This window comes from Scleropages formosus, chromosome 5 (genome assembly GCF_900964775.1).
Source record: "Scleropages formosus chromosome 5, fSclFor1.1, whole genome shotgun sequence".
NCBI classification, from domain to species: Eukaryota; Metazoa; Chordata; class Actinopteri; order Osteoglossiformes; family Osteoglossidae; genus Scleropages; species Scleropages formosus.
In genome coordinates this window covers 6,966,325-6,977,315 of record NC_041810.1, presented here as the reverse complement: position 1 = coordinate 6,977,315, position 10,991 = coordinate 6,966,325, and the positions used below count along the sequence as shown (strand labels likewise).

Here is a 10,991-nt window from a genome sequence, read left to right as displayed (position 1 = left end):
TTTATTTTGATCAGTTAAGCAAAATCCATATAAGTGAGTGGGAGAGAAGGGGCTGTAGCGCATAAAATAATCCTCTAGAGCGACTGGCAGTTGGAGGACCAGGAAGAGCTGCACTGTCCAACTGTGGAGTGTGACACCAGACATACCAACACCAACTACTGTATCTCTTAATGTCATGGCACTGATCACCCCTAGGGGGGCGCTATGAGAATTTTAAAATTAAAACAGCCATTGCAAAATTCTTAGCTATACAGGGAGGATCATCAATAAACCTGTTGGGGGGGGGGACACACACACTCCCCCCTAGCAGTAGGAACTCCACAGAAAGAAGTCAGCATTACAATCAAATTTGCAAAGTACTGAGCACCAGGATTCCATCTGGTTAAGGGTACAAAGGATTTGAAGAGGGTATGATGTGCTTAGATTCCTTTGACTCAAAGAAAATGTATAGGATTACTCAATTTATAATAAAATTAAGGAATTAAAGCGGAGAGAGGCAGATGGGCGAGCCCAATGGACTGCGCTAAACGCAACAACACGTGCAGAACGACCGTTGCTGGGTCACTGCTCTTTGCGCCGTTTCGAAATGTGCAAATCTGAGTGAAAAACAAACTCAACTTCTCCAACTGAACAACGCAGAGTACACAGCTGGCTGCACATCCACAAGCGATGATGTTCCACGATTCACAGACACATTTAAATACAGTGCACCATTTTACGAGATAATGACTCGGAAACCAGCGATGAGCTCCTCACTCAGCACCGTATTGTGAGGCAGTGTGTAGTGTTGATGTCCGTAGGGAGAAAGAACAAAATTTTCTTTAATTTAAACTCTCCACCATTACAATTCACACTTGGAAGAGCGCCACCTTCAGGTGAACACTTCACACTCAGCCACCCAAAGCATCAACCTCTCCCCACACCCTCTCCCCAGGTTAACACAACTTTCTGGAAGCGCCCGGACCTCCATAGCTGTGCCAAGTAAGACAACAGTTAGGAGCAGACGTCCTTTCAGACAGAAGGGCTCCGGTGAACCTGGCAGTAAATCTGTGTAATTAACCAAGTAACTACCGAGAGAAGAAGGTTACTGCTCAAAGCAAGTTGACAAGTGAAAATGCACAGGGGGCCCAGTAAAGTTACTCGGTGCAGACTTGAGGTAGCTAAACGACACGTTTGTATTCTCTTGAAACGTCTAACAAAACCACGAGACCCCACGTGAGCAATTCTGTGGAGGAACGGTGCTGCGGAAATGCCGCACACACATCCAGCTGCCGTGAGGCACAGGGAATAAGCGCTCATCCCACCCGAGGTGGTGAGGCACTGGGGGGGGGCATGCCAGAGTCTGCATAGTTTTCTCTTTACACACGGCAGCCGAGAATATTAAGAAAAGCTATAAAATCAGTACGTCAACAATGCAATTGTTGCAACAATGCAATTTTTTACGGATTAAGTGATAAAAGCAAAGAACTTGTTTATGAAAACCTTTCAAGAAGGTGGTGTTTTAAGGAGGGCGGAGTTCCTTCTGGTGGGGGCTAATGCTGCATGTGGGAAAGGTGGGCTGTAGGCGGGGCCTTGGCAGAGCCCAGAGTCTCGCTGCCTCAGACCGTGGCCACGGCAGGCCTCCGCCCGCAAGTGCGGACAGCTCCGGCTTGCGCCTTGGTCGCGTTCCACTTTGCGTCACCACACCCCAGGTACCTCCTCACAAGGGGGAAGGGGGGTGGGGTCATCAGCACCAGTACCCTGGACCCAGCCTGGAGGTCTTTATGAGTATCCAAGACCCATGCTCCTGTCACCCCTATAAGCTTGTAAAGGTAAATAATGAATACATGTCCAAAAGCTCCATCTGAGTTCCAACAGCAGCCCATCTACACAGAACGGCTGTACGTTGAACTGCTTTCGGTTCAGTCTGTGTACTCCGTGGCCCCCGGGGGCACAGGGGGTTCTCCTTCCGTCCCTCCAACACTGGCTAACAAAGAGGCAGGGGTAGCATGCCTTCCCTCTACATATGGGGCCAACACACAGTGAGGTCCTGTGGACTCTGGTAAGAGTTTGTATCTCCCAGGCTCTGCACCCAACCACAAAAATTCCCCTGGCCACACAGGCCCACCCCCAAAAATCCAACATCTCCTCCTTTCCCTGTACAGGGGTAGGATCAGTCATCCATCAATTCTTGGTCCAGTTCCATGTAAGCTGGGTCAATGTAGCTGGCAATGGCGCAGGGGGAGGCCCGGTCCAGGTTCAGCAGCACCGACACTGTCTCCTTCCAATAGCTAAAGGGGATGCAGGAACTCTGGAGGGAAGGCAGGAGGGGGACCGAGCATGAGTGGGGCAGAGCACACGCCAGCCAAGGAAACCAGGAAGTAAACCTGGTTTAAGCTGAAACAGTAAAGTTTGCAGTCTGACCCACTAAGCATCTAAATGACACAGTAACTCAGGGTAAAGATAGACCCAACTTAAGCCGTTGAGAATAGCTGGTTTCACACACTCCTCTGCTAACCTTACAGCTGTAGAAGGGAATTAGGTGGGTTTGGCTAACGTAGTAAGTCGAGTCACAAGTCTAAACAGCATGAACAAAGAACTCAGTAAATGCAGCACTGCAAAACTGTGGTTGAGCAGCTCTACTCTGAAACATGTGAGGACTCCTAAGTCCACCAGTGTGGTGAACAACCTCAACAAACAGGAGGCACAGTGCTTAGAGCTGAGCCTTGCACTCCAAGGACCCAGCTTGAAGTCCCACCTCCTGTTGTGCTGTGGTACCATTGATCAAGGTATTTTGCCTGAATTGGTACAGTAAAAATTTCCCTGCTGTATGGGGCGGAGCCTCAGCAGCAGGGGAGGGAACTCACGTTCTCAAGGCACGTGCTGTCCTTGTCCTTGTTCAGATAGTGGCGCTGCCAGAAGCGAAGCAGCTGGTGGAAGTTGTTGAGCAGGCAGCCTGGATAGCGCTCAGTGTACTCCTTCTCCCGCAGAGCACGCAGGTAGGAGGGCAGCTCCCCGCGCCTCCGAGCCACCATCAGGATCACCAAGCTCGTGTTCAGACAGCTGACGTTCTCCTGTGTGGGGGAGGGAGAGGGGCACCGGTGAACCAGCATGCATGATACAAGGTGAATGTCGGGGGACAAAACAAAAGATATCCCACCTATAATTTCCAGCACATGTGCATCTGTAAGGTGTGTATACCAGCTTTTTGTGTTACAAACTGCCAGTCAATTTTTTGAAGATAGAACACAACAGGAGTTTGTAGATATTTAAAACACTGAATATATTTAAATTACTTTTGATTTGAATGTAACTAAAATGTTCAAAAAAATGCTCTTTAACCTTTAAACAGTAATATTTGAGACTTTCACATAACCTCAACAAGTCTATAGGATTAGATGTTTAATGTACGCGAGAAAAGTGATTTTGGAACCAGAAAAACTGATTTTTGCACAGAAATGTGGCTCCATTGTGTCTGTAAGCAGAGCAGCCAGTGTACGTCACTGTGTGTATAAGACACAAGGAAAGATGGCTGTATGGAAGCGGAGCTCTTTCACGTGGCTCCGATGTCTTGCCTGTGTGAGCGTTTGCACATTGATGATATTGATGAGTCGGAAGAGGAAGGAAAGCCGGTTCTCCACGCGCGCCAGGTAGGACAGCAGGAGGCACTCGGACAGCATCTCCATCACTAGGGGCAGCAGATACACCACCGGGAGTGGTTACAAACGACTGAAGTCAAAGGGCTACTGTCTTTCAGAGCAGCCCCTCCTGTTGTACCCTTCAGTGGGACTTCACACACTCCTACAGCTAGATGAGTTGCTTCATTCAACATAAGTTCAAGGTGCAACAGACACAGAAGTGCCTCTGTACAAAACTAAAATGAATTCAAAGCTGTTTTGTGACAAGTCAGCCTCAACTGTGACATCCCTAGCTAGTTAGCAAGCTAGCAGAAATACTATAGATGCAGGGAACAACAGAGACTAAAAGAAATGTCCTTTCCTCACAAAACAAGTGCAGAGATGCACTCAGTCTTCTCAAAAACCTTGTAAGACTTATTTTTTTCCTCTTTTCGACGTGGACTCACGTGTACCTCTCATGTCGTCCGTTTGGCTCTCGAACCTGTCCAGGGACAACACGATGCACCGTACCAGCATGTTGGAGTCCACCAAGGAGCTGTTGATCTGCGTCAGGAAGGTCTGGAACTGCAGGAGAAAGCAGAAAACACTCAGTGTTTCCTGGAAAACCCTGGTTGTTGATTCCACTATAACCGAAGTAGCACTGTAAAACAAATGTTAAGACACAGAAAGGCACACCTTCTCCTCTGTATTGACATATTTGTTGAACCTCTGGAATGCGTCTATGTTGAACTTCATCAGCTCGCCCAGGAGGTCGAAGTAGCTCTGCAGAACATCCCGCGACTTGCAACCGCTGTCGATGATGCAGAACAGGATGTGCTGCAATAGAGAGAGCCAATCAGGGCACAGCACAGGTCCACCTCACGGCAATAAGGCTTTTTACCCTCCAAAAGGGGAACTCATTTCACCATCTTTCAACCTCTACAACCTGTTGTGGACACCTCTTCAGGTGTCAAAGTAAGTTATCATGACAACCATAAACTCTCACGATTCAACAAACAGACACCTCACCTCCAACAAACCTCTCTTAAGCAAGAAGACCTGGTCAGCATAGGAGGTAGCACCACGTAGAAAGCTCTCCACAGCGCGGGCCTGCCAGAACCTGAATCGGGGACAGAACTACATGAGTCTGGCCCACCTGAACAAGTCAGGATTGCAGAGCTGTGGTTGGGACAGAGCATATGCACGCATGCACACCCGCAGCTGGATAAAGCTAAGTATCTACACAGAAGCCAATAGAAGGGCGCATGCAAACTTGCTGACGTAGTTGTCATGCACCCTGCTGCTCTCACCTGAAGGAGGAGTCAGGTGGCTCCTTCTTCATGACTGTGAGCAACCGTGTCAGAAGCCCCTTCTTCCCATCACACGCAAGGCTTCTGCAATGGGGCATAGTGAGGATCTGGTAAACACTTCACTCAAGAGGGAAGGGAGGTGCACCAGCTCACGACCACACGTCATGACACATTACCGAGGTTTGAATCCCACCTCCTGCTATAGTATCCTTCATCAATGTACTTACCCTGAATTGATAGTTTTGAAAGGGGGGAGGGGAGAAAAAAAACCCAGCTGTATAAATTGGTAAATCAGTGTAATTAGCTTAAAGATTTAAGTCACTTCAGAAAAAAAATGTCAACATAATAGCAACGATAAGAAATGTGCTGGTACTAAATCAAGCTTACCTGTCAGTGTTGACCAAAGCCTCCACTTCTGGGATGTTGGCCTTCAGAGAAATCGCACTCAGTTCATTCAGTTCCTGAACGTTCAAAAGCAGGTACTTGTTCCTGACGTAAGAACAGACACCCTATTTACCGTATAAACTGAAGATGATGCAGAATCACGTGCGTTTTCTGAAAACAAAAACTTACTCGTGGTGATCACTGAAGCTCTGAAGCAACCTCAAGAACTGGATCTTGAAGGAGATTTCCTGAGGGGGAAAGGGAGGGGCAACCAGGTCAGTAACTCCATGAGCCTGTGGCGCTCCCAGCAACACAACCAAGCCCAGGGGGACAGCAGTCTTACCGGGCTGCAATCGCAGTTCTGGTTCTGGCCGTGCAGAACGTGATTGGAGGATGTGAACTTCCTCCAGATGAGCTTGTCAAACAGGTTATTAAGACCTGGGATGAGGCGAAATTCAGCCAGCATCCTGTGCACCTGCAGTGGGACAACCATAAAGATGGTATTACAAACAATGCACAAAACACGCACGCGCACACACACCCCCCTCAGCAAGTCCACGTTACATGCAATGAAAAAACAAGATACCACGAGCGGTTAAAATGTAGAGGAGGAGGAAAAGGAAAAAAAAAAAAAAAAAAAGTGAGCAAGATACCAGATGGAGATGCTGCAACAGAACCGAAAGCAAAGCAGTCCACTCACCTGGTTCCGCTGTCGACCCATGAGGAGCACACATAGAACATACAGGACCTCCACCTTGTACATGATCTCATGCACCACCTTCATGGACTGCGGCAGGCGCTGCCTCAGGGGGCTGGCTGCCAACACACTCTCGTCTGATGACTCTGTGGGAAATGGGGGGGAGAGAGATCAAAAATGGCCAATGGTAAAACCTCCACAAATTTACACTATTCTGGCTGTGGGCAGAATACCACACCTGTTAATTGCATAGATGAGACAATGAGCTATAGTGAGGTTTATGAGCTCTAGAGAGCACAAAAAAATGTGGGAAGCCAGCAGCTAAATTGGCACACTAAAAATTATCCTGCTGTTTAAATGGGTAAATCAATGCAAGTACTACCTTAAGGTACAAACAGTGTAAGTAACCCAGGAGAAAATGGTTACAGACCAAAGCCACTGGAAACCTATATGGCTGGACAAGGCATGTTGATGAAAGGGGGAGGGCGCGCACAGGAAGCAACCCACCAGCGCTGCTGTGCTCTGCCTCTGCCGTGGCCATCTGCATGAGAGCATCCAGCACCAGGGCGTTGTCCAACCACGTGTACCAGTCCTCCAGCTCCTGCAGGAAGTCGGATGCTCCGGTGGCCTCCGACACTTTTCGCGTGGCCAGTCTGCACAGGCGCTCAATGAAGCCCGGGATGTTCAGGATTGTCACTGTGTGAGGGGTGGGGCCAAAGCTGGGTCATACTTTCTCTTGCACCCAACCTTATTTTAACAGTTCATAAACTTCGAGTCTAACAAAAGTTTTTTAATGTTAAAATGAATTAGTATTACATACAACTACGAGCAATGTATGTACATGTATATATCTAAAAGACATCAGAACTATACATTTGTGTTACAAATACATTCATAATCTGGGGAAACTACTATAACACTGGCTCAACAAACCAGAATTTGCCAGTAATGATGTTTAATGAAGTCTTATTTTTCCGTCAGGCACAAAAGCTGGTAAACTGTATAACATATCAGCCCCACCTTGGTTGACCTCAGCCTGGGACGGGCTGCCGTTCCTTCTCTGCTGGGCGTTCTTAGCCAGCAGCGTGTGCTTGTCGTCGTGCCCCAAGTCGGGCTCGGAGATGGTCACGGACAGGATACGGCAGAAGTTGGCGAGCTGCTGCTGATCAAAGCTCTGCACCAGACCAGCCAGATTGGGAATGGCCTCCAGGTTGATCATCTCCTGCAGTGTGGGTGGTAGAAAAGATGCAATGTTGCCATGGTTACACCATCCTGTACTAAATGTACCAAACAGAGTGAGTACATTAATTCACTACTACTTAGACACTCATCTTCTATCCAAACTGATCGTTTATAAGCAGAATACATGACAATGAAGATACATATTATGTGAGGTATTGCAATACTAGACAGTATCCCCCCCCCTTTTCATTTTTACATTAAATTTCCTGCTGTAATACCTACAGCCAAATGAATCTCACTCTTTGTGAAATCCACGTAGGTACGTGTGTTTTTGCACATATCACAGCTTCTTCAAAAATTAACTATAACTAGACCAAAGCAGGGGACAAAAGGCAAGTGCTGTGGGACTGTACTAACCTTTTTAACCCCCAAGATATCCTCAATCAGTGTGGCTGTCTGCAAGAATGTCTTCTTATTTGTCATCAGAGTGAATAAGAAGAGGACAAAGTCACTTCTTGAAGCCAGACTTTTTGTGACACCTTCCGACTGAAAGAGCAGAGAGGAGCGTGTACAGCATTTTGTAGTTGGATGACCAAAGTAAAATGTAAGAGTAGAGCTCAATTAATAAACACCACAGGAAAAACTTACGCATATACAGCAGTTGTAAAGAACGCTGAGGCAGTCCTTGATGAGATCATCGCTCACTGCAGAGAAGACAGTGGCTCACCGTTAGGGACAGCATCCAAACAGAACAGGTGTGCAGGATTAGGAAGCAGCTGCCTCTGTCATCATTGTCACTACTTGCCCACATTCTACACCAGTTCTCACACACACAATAAAGGGTTAACAGGAACCAAATCTCCCCATAAATGTTTCCCAGTCTAGTAGGGAACAAGGTGAGTATTACAGAGACCGACGAAAGCATACTTTGGGGCTTCTTCTCCGTGGTCAGAGTGGGCCTCATCAGGATCTCAACAAGAAGCTGAGAGAAAGAAAACAGCAGAACTGAATACATAACCAATCCCAGAATGGTCCAATCTAAGGACCCAAACACAAGTGAGTGTTCATGCCTGCTGTACAGTACCTTCCAACTGAGTGCGGAAAAGAGTATTAATGGTCTGACAAAAGCCTACAGAGACAGTGCTGATCAGCTCACTTTCAGTTTCACTGCTTGCACCTTCATGAAGGCAGGGAGCAGCTCTACCTCCTGCTGAGGGTTCACAGCTGTGCAGTGAACGTGAGCCATTCCCCCAGCACTGACGTGGCAGTGATTTACACCCAGAACCCCTGTATTAGAGTAGCTTTGCCTCTGCTTGTTTCATAGAGATAATTAGCTCAGTGAATTAAGGGTAAATGTCAGACAGCCTCTGTCCCCCAAGGCCACTCACATCAACACCCCCAAAGAGATCGAAGGTGTACGTGTTGGGGAAGGTGGACTCCTGGGCAGACTTTCTGTCCTCGGTCACAAATGACATGGCCTCTGAGGAGAGCAATGGCGACAGTTCCTGCATAAACACGAGAAGCACGCGTTTTCAACTCGACCGGCGTGTACCACACCCTCCGAGAACACCCTGAGCCCCAGGGGACCACACCTAAATTATGCGAAATGCAATTAAAAACAGTTCAGTCACAGTGTAAATATAAATGAGTAAGTAAACATGCAACACACTTTAAGGCTCATATTTCCAATACAATTCTTGCACTGCAACCACTATTTTACACCTCTGCACATCACCACCAGTGGCAGTTTTTACACTGCTGCCTCCACACATCTACTTACGGTCGATGACGATAATAATAAAAGGTGCACGAGAGCGGTTACCGGTACAACCCCGGGCCATCGGCTCTGCCCCGACAAGCCCAAGCGGGCGGCGAAGAGTCCCGCAGGGGGCCAAGGTGGAACACGAGCGCACCGTGGCCTACCTTGAGTACGACGTGGGCCTGGACCAGATCTCCGTTGGGCTGGCTGTGCTCGTACAGCCTGCGCAGGAGGACGGGGATGCCGTGCCACCGCGCTCGTCCGCCCCTCTCCTGCAGCAGCACCTCGGGGATCTGGGGGGAGAGGAAGGGGGGTTATGACAGGCATCATAAAAAAGGAGGAGACCAGCTGTCGACAAAGAGCGCATCCAGGAGAACCTCAGGACAAGACCGCGTCCCTCCACGTTCAGACTGGTTCCACTGACACCGCAGGTTCCGTCTGAACCACAGACCCGATCACTGACCGCAGGCACGACCGCAGCTCTTTAAAGGAGGCCCAGCTGGAACGAAAGTGTGCGCTGACCGGAGCCTGAGCTGCACTAGTCTAGACCTTCCAGACTCTTCTCTCACGGTGACGGGGCTCGTTTTCCAACCGTCAACGGAGCAACACAGGCTTATTTCTGTAACGTCTCCGCCGGACGTCGACCCGCCTTGGAGACACAAACTGTGTATTATAACATTAATATACTTATACATTACATGATCATTCATGATGATGTACACCACGACAGAGACTCCCACACACAACTCAGCTCAGCCGTTAGCAGCGAAAACAAAACGGCACAAATGAAAGGGAGTTTCCGCAAACCCAAACGGCCACACTTTTCCCTTTTGATTTGTTTTTCACTTTTCCAGGGGCCCCTGACTACACACTTGTGGGATCGGCACAACAGCGCGCGCACGCACGCACAGCTCGCTACTGTTAAGCTCACCTATGCTAAGCTAAATTTAGCTAAACTAAGCTAAGCTAGGCTAGGCTAATGGCAGAGCAACCCTCAAATGCCGCTTTTAGGGCAACCCGAAGGCAACTCTAACCGAAACCAGCGCGTCTAGGGTCCCCAACTACAGTGGCGACACTTGTTAGAGCCCTTCCGAGCCTGTCACTGTCAGTCAGTGTCACTCCAGCGCTGTTCCCGGCCGGACTACTAGCCTAGGCTAGCCACGGCTTGACTTCTTCTCTCCTGCCGCCCGAGAGCCCGCGACGGGGGGGGGACCGACTCCGAGCCGGGGGGATCCCTCAGTCTCACCTGCGTGCCGCGGCTCATGGCCCGCCCGGTAATCTGGCTCTGCCAGATCCTCGTGAGGATGTTCCCGCTACAGCTTCGCGGGGCTCCGCGCGTCCGGGAAGACCCGGACCCCCTTAGCGTCGCCATTGTTTCTTCTTCCTGGACTGCTGCGGACCGGAAGTCGCGCGCCGTCACCGAGCTGTCACGAGCGCCGCTGGCGCCATTGTTTCTGCCTCCAGAGCCGCTCGGCAACGGAAGTCGCCCGTCCTCACTCGCTGGGTATGAGCGCTTCCAGGCGTGACGTAATGCCCCGAACGGCACATGCGCAGTAAAAAAAAGTGCGCAACCAACGTTTTGGCATTTAAAAGGTCGTGGTGAGTGCAGCGTTTCATGTGAAAGGTGGTTAACGTTCACATACACGAGTCGTATCTGTAAATACCACGCTGGAAGCGTGATCCACTGGCACCAAATGATTCCCGGAAAATAAACATTTCTCCACGAAACACAACACAACAAATCGCTTCTTCCCTTCTATGACTTTCACGATCATCGTGTCGCTGCGCACAGTCTGTGTGTGTAGTTCCTTCTGCGATCGCGCGGTGGCGCCGCCGCTCAGTGTCTCGGAGGAAACAATCGAACAGCAGGTGCAGCTCGAGTCCGGCACCGCGCCCAGGTGAGAGGAACGAATCTGTGCTGCACGAGGCACGTACTGTACGTGCACTATTATATATATATACACTAGTACGCACACTATATCATATGTAAGACATTATTTATGTAGCAGATATAAACGCGTTTCACCAAATCTGCATCCTCCTCCTGTACGTAACTGTAGAAC

General features: G+C 49.1%; 1 protein-coding gene across 1 annotated transcript; it reads right to left on the bottom strand.

Annotated features, from left to right (window-relative positions):
- Positions 1–561: 561 nt before the first annotated feature.
- trpc4apa (transient receptor potential cation channel, subfamily C, member 4 associated protein a) lies at positions 562–10,662 on the bottom strand. Its single transcript, XM_018746227.2, has 19 exons — positions 10,175–10,662; positions 9,093–9,221; positions 8,558–8,674; positions 8,097–8,151; positions 7,818–7,873; positions 7,587–7,715; positions 7,008–7,209; positions 6,495–6,683; positions 5,991–6,133; positions 5,634–5,765; positions 5,480–5,538; positions 5,294–5,395; positions 4,907–4,990; positions 4,626–4,716; positions 4,293–4,433; positions 4,070–4,181; positions 3,555–3,667; positions 2,847–3,053; positions 562–2,290 (listed from the first exon to the last, which is right to left on the bottom strand). Exons 1-19 carry the CDS (start codon positions 10,298–10,300, stop codon positions 2,153–2,155), a joined length of 2,325 nt encoding a protein of 774 aa, XP_018601743.1. The 5' UTR covers positions 10,301–10,662; the 3' UTR covers positions 562–2,152.
- Between the last annotated feature and the right edge of the window lie 329 nt (positions 10,663–10,991).

What these genes read in the sequence shown, in the direction of transcription:
- trpc4apa (XM_018746227.2), bottom strand. Translation starts at nt 10,300, where the DNA reads ATGGCGACGCTAAGGGGGTCCGGGTCTTCCCGGACGCGCGGAGCCCCG. An exon ending in ATCTCTTTGGGGGTGTTGAT is followed by an intron (nt 8,152 to 8,557) that starts GTGAGTGGCCTT and finishes TCTTTCTCTCAG; the next exon opens with CTTCTTGTTGAGATCCTGAT. An exon ending in TTAAGAGAGGTTTGTTGGAG is followed by an intron (nt 4,434 to 4,625) that starts GTGAGGTGTCTG and finishes TCTCTATTGCAG; the next exon opens with CACATCCTGTTCTGCATCAT.